We start from the raw sequence: 11,451 nt of genomic DNA, 5'->3' as shown, positions 1-11,451 counted from the left end.
ATATTGATCATCATAAAATAATATAAATAAAATAATTAAACGATGAAAACACGAAATTCTCCCTTTCACATAAATGAGCAAGAGAAAAACAAGATTGCTTTCGAAAAATCGTCACTGGGCCGGGCAAGTTTGTAGCGTGTAGCGCGAAACAGCTTTGTATTTCAAAAGGAAACCGTTTAGCAGTTTTTTGTGCTAGAGGCACGCATTGTTTTTCTATCGTGCTCCTGCGGACCACAATAGAACTTTCGCAATATCGATGTAATTTTATTGTGCATACACCCTGTATAAAGTATCTTTCAAGTCTCGCCGAACTTCGAAGTTACGGAAAACTTTGTTAAATATTTAAATTTGTATAAATAATAGCGTTTTCGAATGATATTTTTCAAATATCTCGCAAGCCCTGTATAATTGACGAAACCTGAAACTCTCTCTCGACACAGATTAAGATACTGTTCAAATCAAATTAGCGCATCTTAAACAGTTTTTCATTTATCCTCAATAATTTACCCACAAAATCGGAAATTTTTAGGATGTTTTAGATATTTTTGCCAATCAACGACACACCCTGTATATAATTCAAACCATGTTCGAAATAAAGGTTATAGCCATAGATTCCTGATATATGAGTTTTTCCAATAGAGTAAGTTTTTTTGAAGAAAATAATTGTTTTCTAAAACCATGCAGAACGTGGTAATAGTATATGACGTGAGGGCGAGAAATGGTGATTTTCATTTTCAAATATCTTGAACAGCGTATATGACAGAAGAAAACCGTAAATACAAAAATTATAGCTCTTAATATGGCCTATAACACCGTTTAAACCAATTGGCCATATTTTCCACGAATTTTGATTTACTGCTAATAATTTAATAGCGAAAAGAACGATTTTCAGTTTCTTTTAGATTTTTGTTTATAATTAAAAAACCCTGTATATAATGAAAAAAGGCCTGGAATAAAAGTTATGGTCCCAAATCTCCCCCATTTCCTGGTTCAAAAATTTTGCCGATCGGGTAAATAGTTTTCGAGAAAATAATGTTTTTTCTGGAAGTCAAAATATACAAAAAAAAATTTCAATTTTTTTTTTAAAAACACTTTACGAGATTTGAGGAAGTTGTTTTTCAACAGATGAAATGCGGGTGTGAACTTCTACACTTCCGGGAAATCTGAAGACGATAGCAAATTTAAGACACCTATTAATTTTTGAATATAGCACTTAATATCTTGAATACCCTGTACAACAGATGAAAACCTTAAATATAAAAGTTTTATATGTTTATGCGGGCTATGTCGCCATGTAAAATGGACTGACATTCGAAGCATCGTCTTTCAGTTAGAGCAAATTTTCAATAATTTTTTTCAATTCCCATTTTTCAGTTTTTTTGAATTTGCCTGTACATTTTTGAAAAACTTTTTTAGGTCGCGTAAACTGTTTTCGAGAACTGATTTTTTTCTTGGACCCTGCAAACGCAGTTTTTATTTTTTTTTTAATACTTACCCTCCCCCCCAACCAAATTTCACGTCCAAAAAACAGTCGAAAATCGAAAAAAAAAAAAGATGAAAGCCGAAGCTTGAACGCAGCCATTTTTACATATCTTATGCACCCCGTGGACGGTTAAAAAGGAGCAAAATTTGAAGCGTGTATCTGAAACCTTTCGGAAGTTATCGTCGAAAAACCCTGGAACAGAGAACGTAGAAAGGGCAGACAATTTTTTTTTACGCTGATCATTTCTGTACCAATGGGGGTCCCGTAGGAAGTACCGTTACCGAGATCTCGAGTTTAGTGAGGAGCGCATATACTTTCGAAAAGAATCGATTTCATCGATCGGATCCCTATTACTATCTTTTTTTGTCGCAAAATTTGCCTCACTTTCATTTCCGGTGTCATTCTCGTTTCGATCGAGTTCACTTTTGAAATTTTACGTGTAGTTCATTAAAATCAAATCAAAGCGACGTTTTGATGTTATAATTAATAGACGCGGAGGTGGAATTTTCAAAGGAGAAATTAACTACATAGGAATTGAAAATAAAAACCATGCGTAATACTTATCACACTATATTTTTCACGTCAATTTAAAGAGCATTAAGAATAGGTTAAACTGCAATTAAAAACGATGCTTAACGTTCCCGAAATTTCGATTGCCGTTTTTCCCATCGCGCACACATTGGACTCTGGCCACGTTAAAATAAATATTTCCCATGAAATTGGCTATCGGGGATTGTTGGGTTTTCAAACAATGAAAAAGTTTATCGTCGCAACTGCAATGCGATTTTGTATATATCGAGTTGTTCGTCAGATTGTAGCGTTGAGACCTGCCGCGAATTTTAACGGGACAAAGATCGTGGTTCCGACAGCACGAGTCTACTTTCGTTTCTGCACCTAAATCGAAATAATCTTTGGCAATATCTCCTGTTCCACACCATTTAGTTCCTTAAACAAATATGGAATGCTTATTTCTCTGTTTTGATAGTTAAATGCTCTTCGACTGCCCGTTATAATGAAAAACTCAGTTACTGGAGAAGCTCTATAGTTTCGAGAAAAACGATCCCAACGTTGAAAGGATGTTTTGTGGAGATATTTTTTTTTAGTTATTATTGTATAAGTGAGTTTTTTTATTATTCAATGAGTGCCTGAAATTTTAAACCAATAATATAGAGAAATCGTTATCAGGGTTAATAAAATTACGATGACAAGTACATTCAAATATCTCTGGTTATTCAATCTAAAATATTATTTGCCATTCAAATTAGTTACAAAACCATACAGATTATCAAATCAGCAAAGCTTAAATAGAATAATTGCAGAAAATACAATAAATTTAAGAAAAAGAAAAAAATAAATAAATAAACGAGTAGCAAACGCAAGCCAATATATTAAGGTTCACGTTCTACGTAAGAGCTATTCATTAGTGCCTAAAAAGTGTTCTGGATAAGATATCAATTTTTTAATTGAATGTATGGTATATTTTTAAGTTATTTTGGAAGAATGTTTATTACTTTGTACTGGTCGTATTATTCTGTGAGAACACCATTTTCATCGCGTTTTATCATAATTTTTTTCTATCCAAATATTCATGTAGAAGTCACTGGCAAAAGTAAAAAATTAATTTTTGTGGTGGACGCAAATCAAATTTCAGCGAAAAATCAAAACCAGTATCAACGAAGTATTTTCTTTACTCGAAATCTTGCGTGTAAGTCTAATAGAACAAATCTGTTCTGTTCAAACGCTGTACGGACGTGTCAAAACTAAAAAAAAAACTTTTACGTTTAAAATAATACCTAAAGTGATAAGAAAATTATGAAAAGTGTAGCACCTACTACTACTAGCGCAAAAATTAAAAGGGTTACGACATATGTTAATTAACTTTTTTTCTTATAATCATTATATCTATTCTCATCCCAAAGTAATGTTGATATAAAAAGTCGACTTTACTAAAGGAGAAAGTACATTTTTGAGTTTTTTTTATTTTATTTTTTGTATCTAAAGGATTATTACTTAAACCACCACTGATTTAAATACCTACCAAATTACACTTCTTTGTAGTTTTATTAATATTATTATTTTTTATTATTATCCTCTTTATCAATTACCATACAGTTAAAGTGCAATTTGAAATCTATAAGCTAAGCATAAATAATATTTAGCACTAAAGTAATCACAAATAGTCGTTAGCACTGAACTTAAACTTTTTAGTAATACTCTAAAGTATATAGGGTTTATTAGGAGATTATAATGTTAAAAACGATATTTTTATTAGTTATAATCTCTCTCTATATATAATGGCGGTTTAAAACGTCAGTACTGATTCATAACTCCTATTTATTGTTTGATTTGTGATTGTTTGTGCTCTTGAATTATATTTGTTTTTGCCTTAACTGAGGCCCCTAGGTCGATTTCGATGTGGCAGTCGAAGGGTACTTTTTCCTATTGTTAAGTTAAATAGTAATTTGCACGATTTACAACCACTGAAATAATTACATTTTTCGATATGACGGGTGTAGAATATTAATATATTTTTACCTGGTATGATTCCTCGCAGCAACGTAAAAGGATCGTTTGTTAATATACTCCTGCCCTGATCCTCGGAAGTACTATTTTTCGTTTCTTCCTCGTGTTTTGTTGTGTGCTTGATGTCCTCCAGTTCTTTGCATTGGTCCATCAGCGTTAGCATTTCCGGAAAGGTAATGCCAACAGGTCTGGCCATCGAATGGAAGTCGCCGAGAACTTTCAGATATTGATCCGGTTCGCTTTAAAACAACACACGATATAGGTAGAGAGATTGCGAAGATGACAGAATTAATTGATGATAGAAATAAAAAATTACTAAGTGAACAAAGAGATCAACCATTAATATATTTGCATATACCATATACGTCGAATTGCAACCCAAAACTCGTCTTTGACGACGTCTGTTAGGAAATTTAAATGTCAATAACATGGGACTACACTTATAGCTTTACTAATAAGCACTATGCACATTCCTAAATAGCTTATAAAGCTTTTTTGACAAAATTTACATTTATTTATTATATTATATATTATAAAATTATAAAAGTTTACATCAATGCAGTTAAAATTAAATTAATAATAATCGATAAAAGGTGAATCAATGACTATTATTTTCGATTTAGGCTTTTATATGAGTTATAATGGAATAATATACAGTGTGAAAAAAAGATCAATCGGTACTTTGCTAACTTCTTTATTAGTGAAGTTGCAAGATTTCTTAAATTAGTGAAGATTTATATCATTGATTAAACGGGTTGTAACGGAAAATCAATTGAACATGATGCATCAGGGTTTTGTTCGGTGGTCTGTGGTGTTTCTATTCTACGGTATTGAGAGGTTATAATTTCGGGCTCTTAGTCATGTATCTCACGCACTTATGTCTGAACCTCATGACGCAACTTAAATAAAGGATTTGTAGTGATGGAGTTCTCTTTTATTATAAAATGCCTCCAATACGACAGACATAGAGTCTCCGATATATTTTGGGGAATTTATTTTTCCAAATGGAACACTGACAGATTTTATTTATAAGACGAAAAATAAAAGAGTTATATTTCAGTTTTGTCTAATTTGCGATTTTGTCACTTTAATTAGCGAATATAAGAGGTCACTAATTATTTAACCGGCACTAAGTGTCAATAATAAAGCAATGGTGCCTACCACCGCTACTTCTATGGAAAATAGTTTATTGTACAAATTTGATAAACGCCGTTTTAGTCACGAGTCTAATTTGGCACGAGCTGAGCAAAGCGAGTGACAAAAGACGTTTATCCACGTGTTGCATAGTATACTTTTTCTATGACCATTATAGTTGTTGAGGCAAAATCGAGACTAAAATGTCGTTTATCAAACTTGTTGCATAATATACTGTTAAATAACTTATTTACAAAATAAACGTCATTAAAACTAATTTGCCTTTTTTTTAAAAGGAAATATTCAATAAAAAAAATAAAACTTAATATAACAAAAAAAATATTTTGAAAGTTCCAAATTTATATTTTATAATTCAATTAGTTTTAGTTATTATTGTGAATTTACGAACACACGGATGTATTAAACTAAAATAACTTTATTAATAATGAATACACTGATTTTAAATTAACACTCTCTGTCATGTTAGGTTAGGTTCTGTTCAACAACGTTTCCTCTTCTCCTTTTTACAGTCGATAAATGACAAGTAATCACAACAGTTATAACTTATATTATTGGAGATTTGGAGATATTATGGAGAAAAACATTTTGTTCAAACTTTAATACTGTTTCCAAACAGACTTCTTTCGACATGTACTACAATTTGCAGTTAATATTGACGAGACAAATAAAAATCACTATCAATATTTGTTTATGCAGATAAGTTTGAGACAGGAGAAATTGATTTCGAGGATGTTTCCGAACTTTGTCCGCAAAAATGAAATATAATAAATATATAACAAGTCGCAAAACCGAAATTTAATAAACAGAATTTTTAGGAATTGCAAGGGACACAAGGATCAATTTTTATAAAAAAAGGCCTTTACACTATTTCCTGCTAGCGTCGGCCATTAAAAAAGTGCAAAACTAACAAAGGCCGAGATAATTTATTTAATGGTGTGTAATCGTGGCCATGTATTTAATTTGTTTTAATTATCACCGGTTTTGCAATATTACCAAGGGAAAGTAGTATATACACCAATAAATTGAATAAATTGTACTCCGCAAAACGTAGACAAAGTATAAATGTGTAATGTAACATGGGTCAAATTTTATTTTTTGGCTTCACATTTTAAACTTTCAAAGTACAAGTTTTCTAGTTCACATATAATATCTAGTTATTTATAGTTATACAAAGTGAATCGCTTCGTTTATCACCGTAATGAAGAATAAATTCGATAAGATTTAAATTTCAACCCAAGAGGTATTTAAAGCTGTTAATTTTTGATTTTCTGTTGAGTTGCATGAAATAACGAAATATCTTTGGTATCCTCGATTCGAAGAGGTAAAGTGAAGACGTGGTAAAATTTCGCAAGAAATTATATACCTAAAAATTTGAACCCATTCAATATTAATGAATAAACAAAATTAATAAATAAATACATATACCTGTTATTTATAGAATTCTATTACATGTTCTTATCTTCGGTGCAATAGAGGTGAACAACTTGAAGTTGACTAACTTAAACGACTTTTGCTGATTTATGTAGCTACAACCGTTTTGTAAACAAAAACCTTCAACTTTCGAATTAATGCACGCATTAAGAAAAATTTGATTATTTGTGCAGAAAATGATAAAATAATACGATCGTCAATTTTGATCAACCTTTAAAATAAAAGTGGTTTAAAACAATTAAGCAATATACGAAAGTAATAAAAGAACAAACACATTGTAATCATAGACATATGATAAGAGTTTCTCGGACTTAAATAACCATAGATGGATTAGCTTATTGTCAAGTGCTTGAATAATTGTTGAAATAATTATTACTTTAAAACTAAGTTTATGCGAGATTGTAATCCACTAAAAAATCACCAGCACGGAAATCTAATCGGACGGGCAATTACTTCAGCTATTTTTCAGTTTACCATGGCGATTTTAGACCATCTTGCAAATTTAGCATTAGATACGTTCTTAGCTTTAAGCAAAGCCTACCATTGTATTGATTTGCTTCTGTATAAATTAAATAAATATGCAATTCGAGGAAACGCCTAAATATAATCGTATCTCTCCTAGAGAAGACAGATAGTAAAGAAATAAAGAAATTACATCGTGTATAGCTGTGCACCACTCATTTGATAAGTTCCATATTTCTAAAAATACAAGAAAAAGCAGGCAGAACCCTGGTTGAAATCGATAACTGATTTAATGCAAATAAACTGATACTGAATAAAAATAAAACTAACGTGATTGTTTTGCGAACAAAATAGGATATAAACTAACTTAACCTCATAACTTTAACTTTGAAGAACTACTTTAAATAAACAAACAGAAACAAAATTCTTAGGACTTTATATCAGTGAATTTTCATCATGGGAGAAACATATCATCTCTGAGATTGTATTAGAATGTTGTCATTATACATGAACAGTCAAACTTTTAAAATCTCATATCATGCGAACTTTGATTCAGTCATGAGGTATGCTATAATCTTCTGAGGCAGCACCGTTGAGATACAAAGAGAGTTTATAGTTTTTGTGACGTCATTTCATTTTATGTATTGCTTATTTTTGTGAGTAGCTGTGAATTGAAATAAATAAGTATTGATTTTTTTGTATTTAGTATTTAAGCTGCGTTATAACTTTTGATTAAATCAACCACAACTAAGAATAAGCCATTACATACTGGCCAGCGAAATTTAATCAGGTTTACGAAAATATACAACGGTAATGTTTAGACTAATGCAATTGTGACAATACCAATTGTCAATCTCCCATTTTAATTATGTCTGTTCGTTCGACCGTCCCTGTACCTTTATCGGCAAAATTAAATTAAAATTTAACATTCGTAAAAGCCTGTCAAGCCTGTTAAGATTAAGACATTAGATTATAATATTCGACAGAATACAAATGTGCAGTTAACCAAATGCGTGAATACAAAATTAATTAAACAATACAACGTCATGTTCATTTTATTAGCTTGGTGTCCCGAGCATTTAGATTTTTTAAAATGCGACGTTCTTCGATCAAACGCAGTTTGTAAAAGTTACTATGGAAAAGTGGAGGTAGGGTAAGGATTCAAGGACGTCCAAAGCAAAGACAAAATGTAGAAGTTCTTTTCTGAACAGGACATTGTCAAATGTCTGTGACTGTTGATTTTTTCTGTTAGATAGTCAAATCACAGAAAAAAAAAAGGGAAAATTTTACGGGTTGTTGATATTTGAAATCAAAATAAAATGTTATTATTTATGTTCATCATTTTTTTTACAATTTTTTCGAAGGGCACCAAATTACTCCGTAGCCGACATTTTTACATTGTTTTGAAATGTTTCAAATATATCACTCGTTTTTCCATTAAAAGAAAGTCATTATCCATTATAATCATCAAGATTGCCATGAAAACAAATTTTGTTTTTGTCTGACCAAACGCCACGCATCTTATCACATCGTCTCTTGATTGCCTACCGATTTAATTATTTAAAATTTGTTAAATATTTATAGAAGTAAAATTGCCTTATTTAAACTCATCATAACATAGTACTAAGAAAAAATCAACGCGTAAGGAACGAAACAAAATACTCAATATTGGAATACATATTTTACTACCTAAATAATTCTATAATTTAAAAAACTGGTTGTTCTTCAGTTTGGTTAGTTGACTAAACCTAATCATTAATGGAAGAATAAGTGATAATATTAAATATTTTAAAACGGCTAAGCATATAATTCAATAAAATAATTATAAATAATAACATTTTATTTTGATTTTAAATTTTATTTGGCATTCTAAATAATGAATTAGCCAAATTCCAACTTTTTTTTAACGATAAGGTCTTTTATTCATATTTTAGGTTAGGATAAAGATATTGTAATGGGTTTTTTTTGTGGGCTGTTGAGCCCATATCGATGCATTTGTTAATTTATTTTTCATAAAATTATGTTTTTAGCGATTATGTCAGGAAATTCCACTTGGTGGCAAGGTAAGCAATCACAATCGCGTCACTCCTAGCACGATTGATAGTCTAGGAAAATCAATTTTTAGCGACTTTGCAGAATGAATATTTCTCAGCTTTAAGTTAACTATAGAAATTATTGTATAAACCGAGTTTTAAAATTCAAGATAACAATTACGCGACCTGGAGGTCATTTCAGAAAATCGAAAGTAATTTCCAGCATTTTGTCTTGAGACGATGTACTTAATACATTTTTTTTTAATTTCTAGGACTTCTAGGACTCTTTCCCGAATATCGTGCTTCGTTGTCCTTACTGAGACACCCCGTTCATATTAAATTTCTGCGAAAATGTATCAACCAGATGCATCACTGTTGTTACAAACAATAGAATTGATTACTAAAAAAAAATTAATTAAAAATTATTTTTGTTTGAAGAAAAAATCGTCTTTACACAATGAAGAGTGTAAAAAAACCAACCTTATAATGTTTTGTAAAACGAAAGATACCAAAATTGTCATAGCACTTTTAGCTTCCGAGAAATATTTAAAATAGAGTATTTGTAGTCATGAGAGTATTTATGTAATATTTTTAGAGTAGCTTAAAGGAGGTTTTCCGTTTTATATATTTGAAAAAGCGGTATAGTAAATATTTAACTCGCTTTTTGCTGCGGTAAGTAGTGAAGAAATGGAAGAAATATGTACCCAATAGTCTTAATTTAAAATATTACTTACTACACCTCGATAATTTCGCAATTCAGGAGCAGCTTTTTGGGACCCAACTCGACCACCGCTATCGCCTGGTCGTGAAAATATACCATCCGGAAGGAACCATTTTCGACTCGTCTTCCGCTGTACTGCTTCAAAACCGGCTGGTTGTCTCTATTAGCAAAGGGTCCAGGGAAACTAAACGAACGGGCTGGTTTTGTATTCGGTATACATGTGCACAAAATTAAAAACACGACGTACATAACATTATTGACGTTCTTTGTCAAAACCATATTCCTTTGTTCCGTTTAAAAATCCTGTTACCGGCAAATCATCATTTGGGAAACTGGCCGCGTATACCTGACCGGCCGATTGTTTTGAATAATTTGCTGCTAGAATGCATTATAACCCGCCGAAGCATTTTATGAAAGTGAAGTAGGTAGAGTGGGCCCGCTGATTTCTAGGTCAACAAAGAAATTCGCTGGTATATGGATACCACTGCGGATGAAACGCTTAAAGATGACACGGTTTCATAATAATGACCTAAAAAATAGTTTTTTTTCCATTAAAATTGTTGTTCACATATTATTTTGCGCCTGCGAAAATTAGATTTTGCGTAATGTATTTGTGCATGTGCTTTGCCCGAACCAAATCAAATAAAATAAAATAAAATTAACTAACTTTCGGCTTTTCGGGGAAATTGGGAGTAGAAAATAGTACATTTGAGTCACGACCGTACCGAGCATTTAATAAACGCTTCCCGCAGGCTAGATCGGTATATAATTAGGTATTTTACAGAAGGAAGTAGAAAATGGTATATTATGCAACAAGTGTTGTAAACGACTGATTTAAATAGTTTACCAAACGTGTTGCATATTATACTTTTTCAAGGACCGTTAGTTTTTGTGTACATTTATGCAATGCAATACGAATACTTCCACTGACCTAACCGTCAGAATTGACAAATGTTATAATTCAAGTCGAGCGATAAAATTTCCGAAAACACCCGATTGCTTCCAAACCCGTGGTAATAGCCCGAGAATGTCCGAACTGGCTCGCATCCATTGGACAAGAAATGCATGTGGTAAAGTGTACGCTAGATCGGTGTATAATTAGGTATTTTATAGAAGGGAGTGGAATTTTTTTTTAAAGTCACTTCTTTATTAAACACTCGCTCCGCTCGTGCCAAATAAACTCGTCACTCAAATGCCGTTTACCACACTTTTTGCATAATATACTATTATCAAAGGTGTTGCATATTATAATTTTTCTACGACCGTTAGTTTTTAAGTACATTTTTGCAAAACAACACGAATACATTCACTGACATGACCGACAAAATTGATAAACGTCAAAAATCAAGCTGTCGGTAATATCTCCGAAAACATCCCATTGCTCCCAAACCCGTGAGGTAATATCTCGGAAATGTCCGAACTGACTCGGATCCGTGCGAAACAAAACTGACGTGGTAAAATGACCCTTTCCGTACGTTCGATCGGCATATAATTAGATATTTTCCAGAACAGAGTAGAAAAAGGTATTTTTGCTTTTTTAGCTTTACACATATATACAAATTAAAAAAAATCTGCCGAAATGCATCATTTTTATTTTCCGGACTTTAGAATAACCGAAACTAAACAAGAATACAGTTTTAATG

At 31.6% G+C, this 11,451-nt stretch overlaps 1 protein-coding gene across 3 annotated transcripts; it reads right to left on the bottom strand.

Annotated features, from left to right (window-relative positions):
* Positions 1–2,051: 2,051 nt before the first annotated feature.
* On the bottom strand, positions 2,052–11,214 carry LOC132699973 (uncharacterized). Of its 3 annotated transcripts, none has more exons than XM_060666989.1 (4): positions 10,056–11,214; positions 9,822–10,005; positions 4,019–4,245; positions 2,052–2,428 (listed from the first exon to the last, which is right to left on the bottom strand). In XM_060666989.1, the coding sequence occupies exons 1-4, from the start codon at positions 10,060–10,062 to the stop codon at positions 2,103–2,105; spliced, it is 744 nt and encodes a 247-aa protein (XP_060522972.1). In that variant the 5' UTR covers positions 10,063–11,214; the 3' UTR covers positions 2,052–2,102. The 3 variants fall into 3 exon arrangements, with proteins under 3 accessions (XP_060522972.1, XP_060522971.1, XP_060522970.1); XM_060666988.1 differs by having other exon boundaries at positions 9,822–9,992; XM_060666987.1 differs by having other exon boundaries at positions 9,822–11,214.
* Between the last annotated feature and the right edge of the window lie 237 nt (positions 11,215–11,451).

This window comes from Cylas formicarius, unplaced genomic scaffold (genome assembly GCF_029955315.1).
Source record: "Cylas formicarius isolate icCylForm1 unplaced genomic scaffold, icCylForm1.1 PGA_scaffold_3__17_contigs__length_32017465, whole genome shotgun sequence".
Lineage (NCBI taxonomy): Eukaryota > Metazoa > Arthropoda > Insecta > Coleoptera > Brentidae > Cylas > Cylas formicarius.
The sequence above is the reverse complement of the archived record's forward strand: the minus strand, read 5'-3'. Positions and strand labels throughout refer to the sequence as shown.

Bases quoted from the DNA above. Each gene is read 5' to 3' on its own strand.
- LOC132699973 (XM_060666987.1), bottom strand. From the start codon at position 10,087: ATGGTTTTGACAAAGAACGTCAATAATGTTATGTACGTCGTGTTTTTA. The intron at 4,246-9,821 runs GTAAGTAATATT...GTTGTTTTAAAG, and splicing joins TGCGAAATTATCGAGGTGTA to CGAACCGGATCAATATCTGA. The intron at 2,429-4,018 runs GTAAAAATATAT...TATTTGTTTAAG, and splicing joins GCTGCGAGGAATCATACCAG to GAACTAAATGGTGTGGAACA.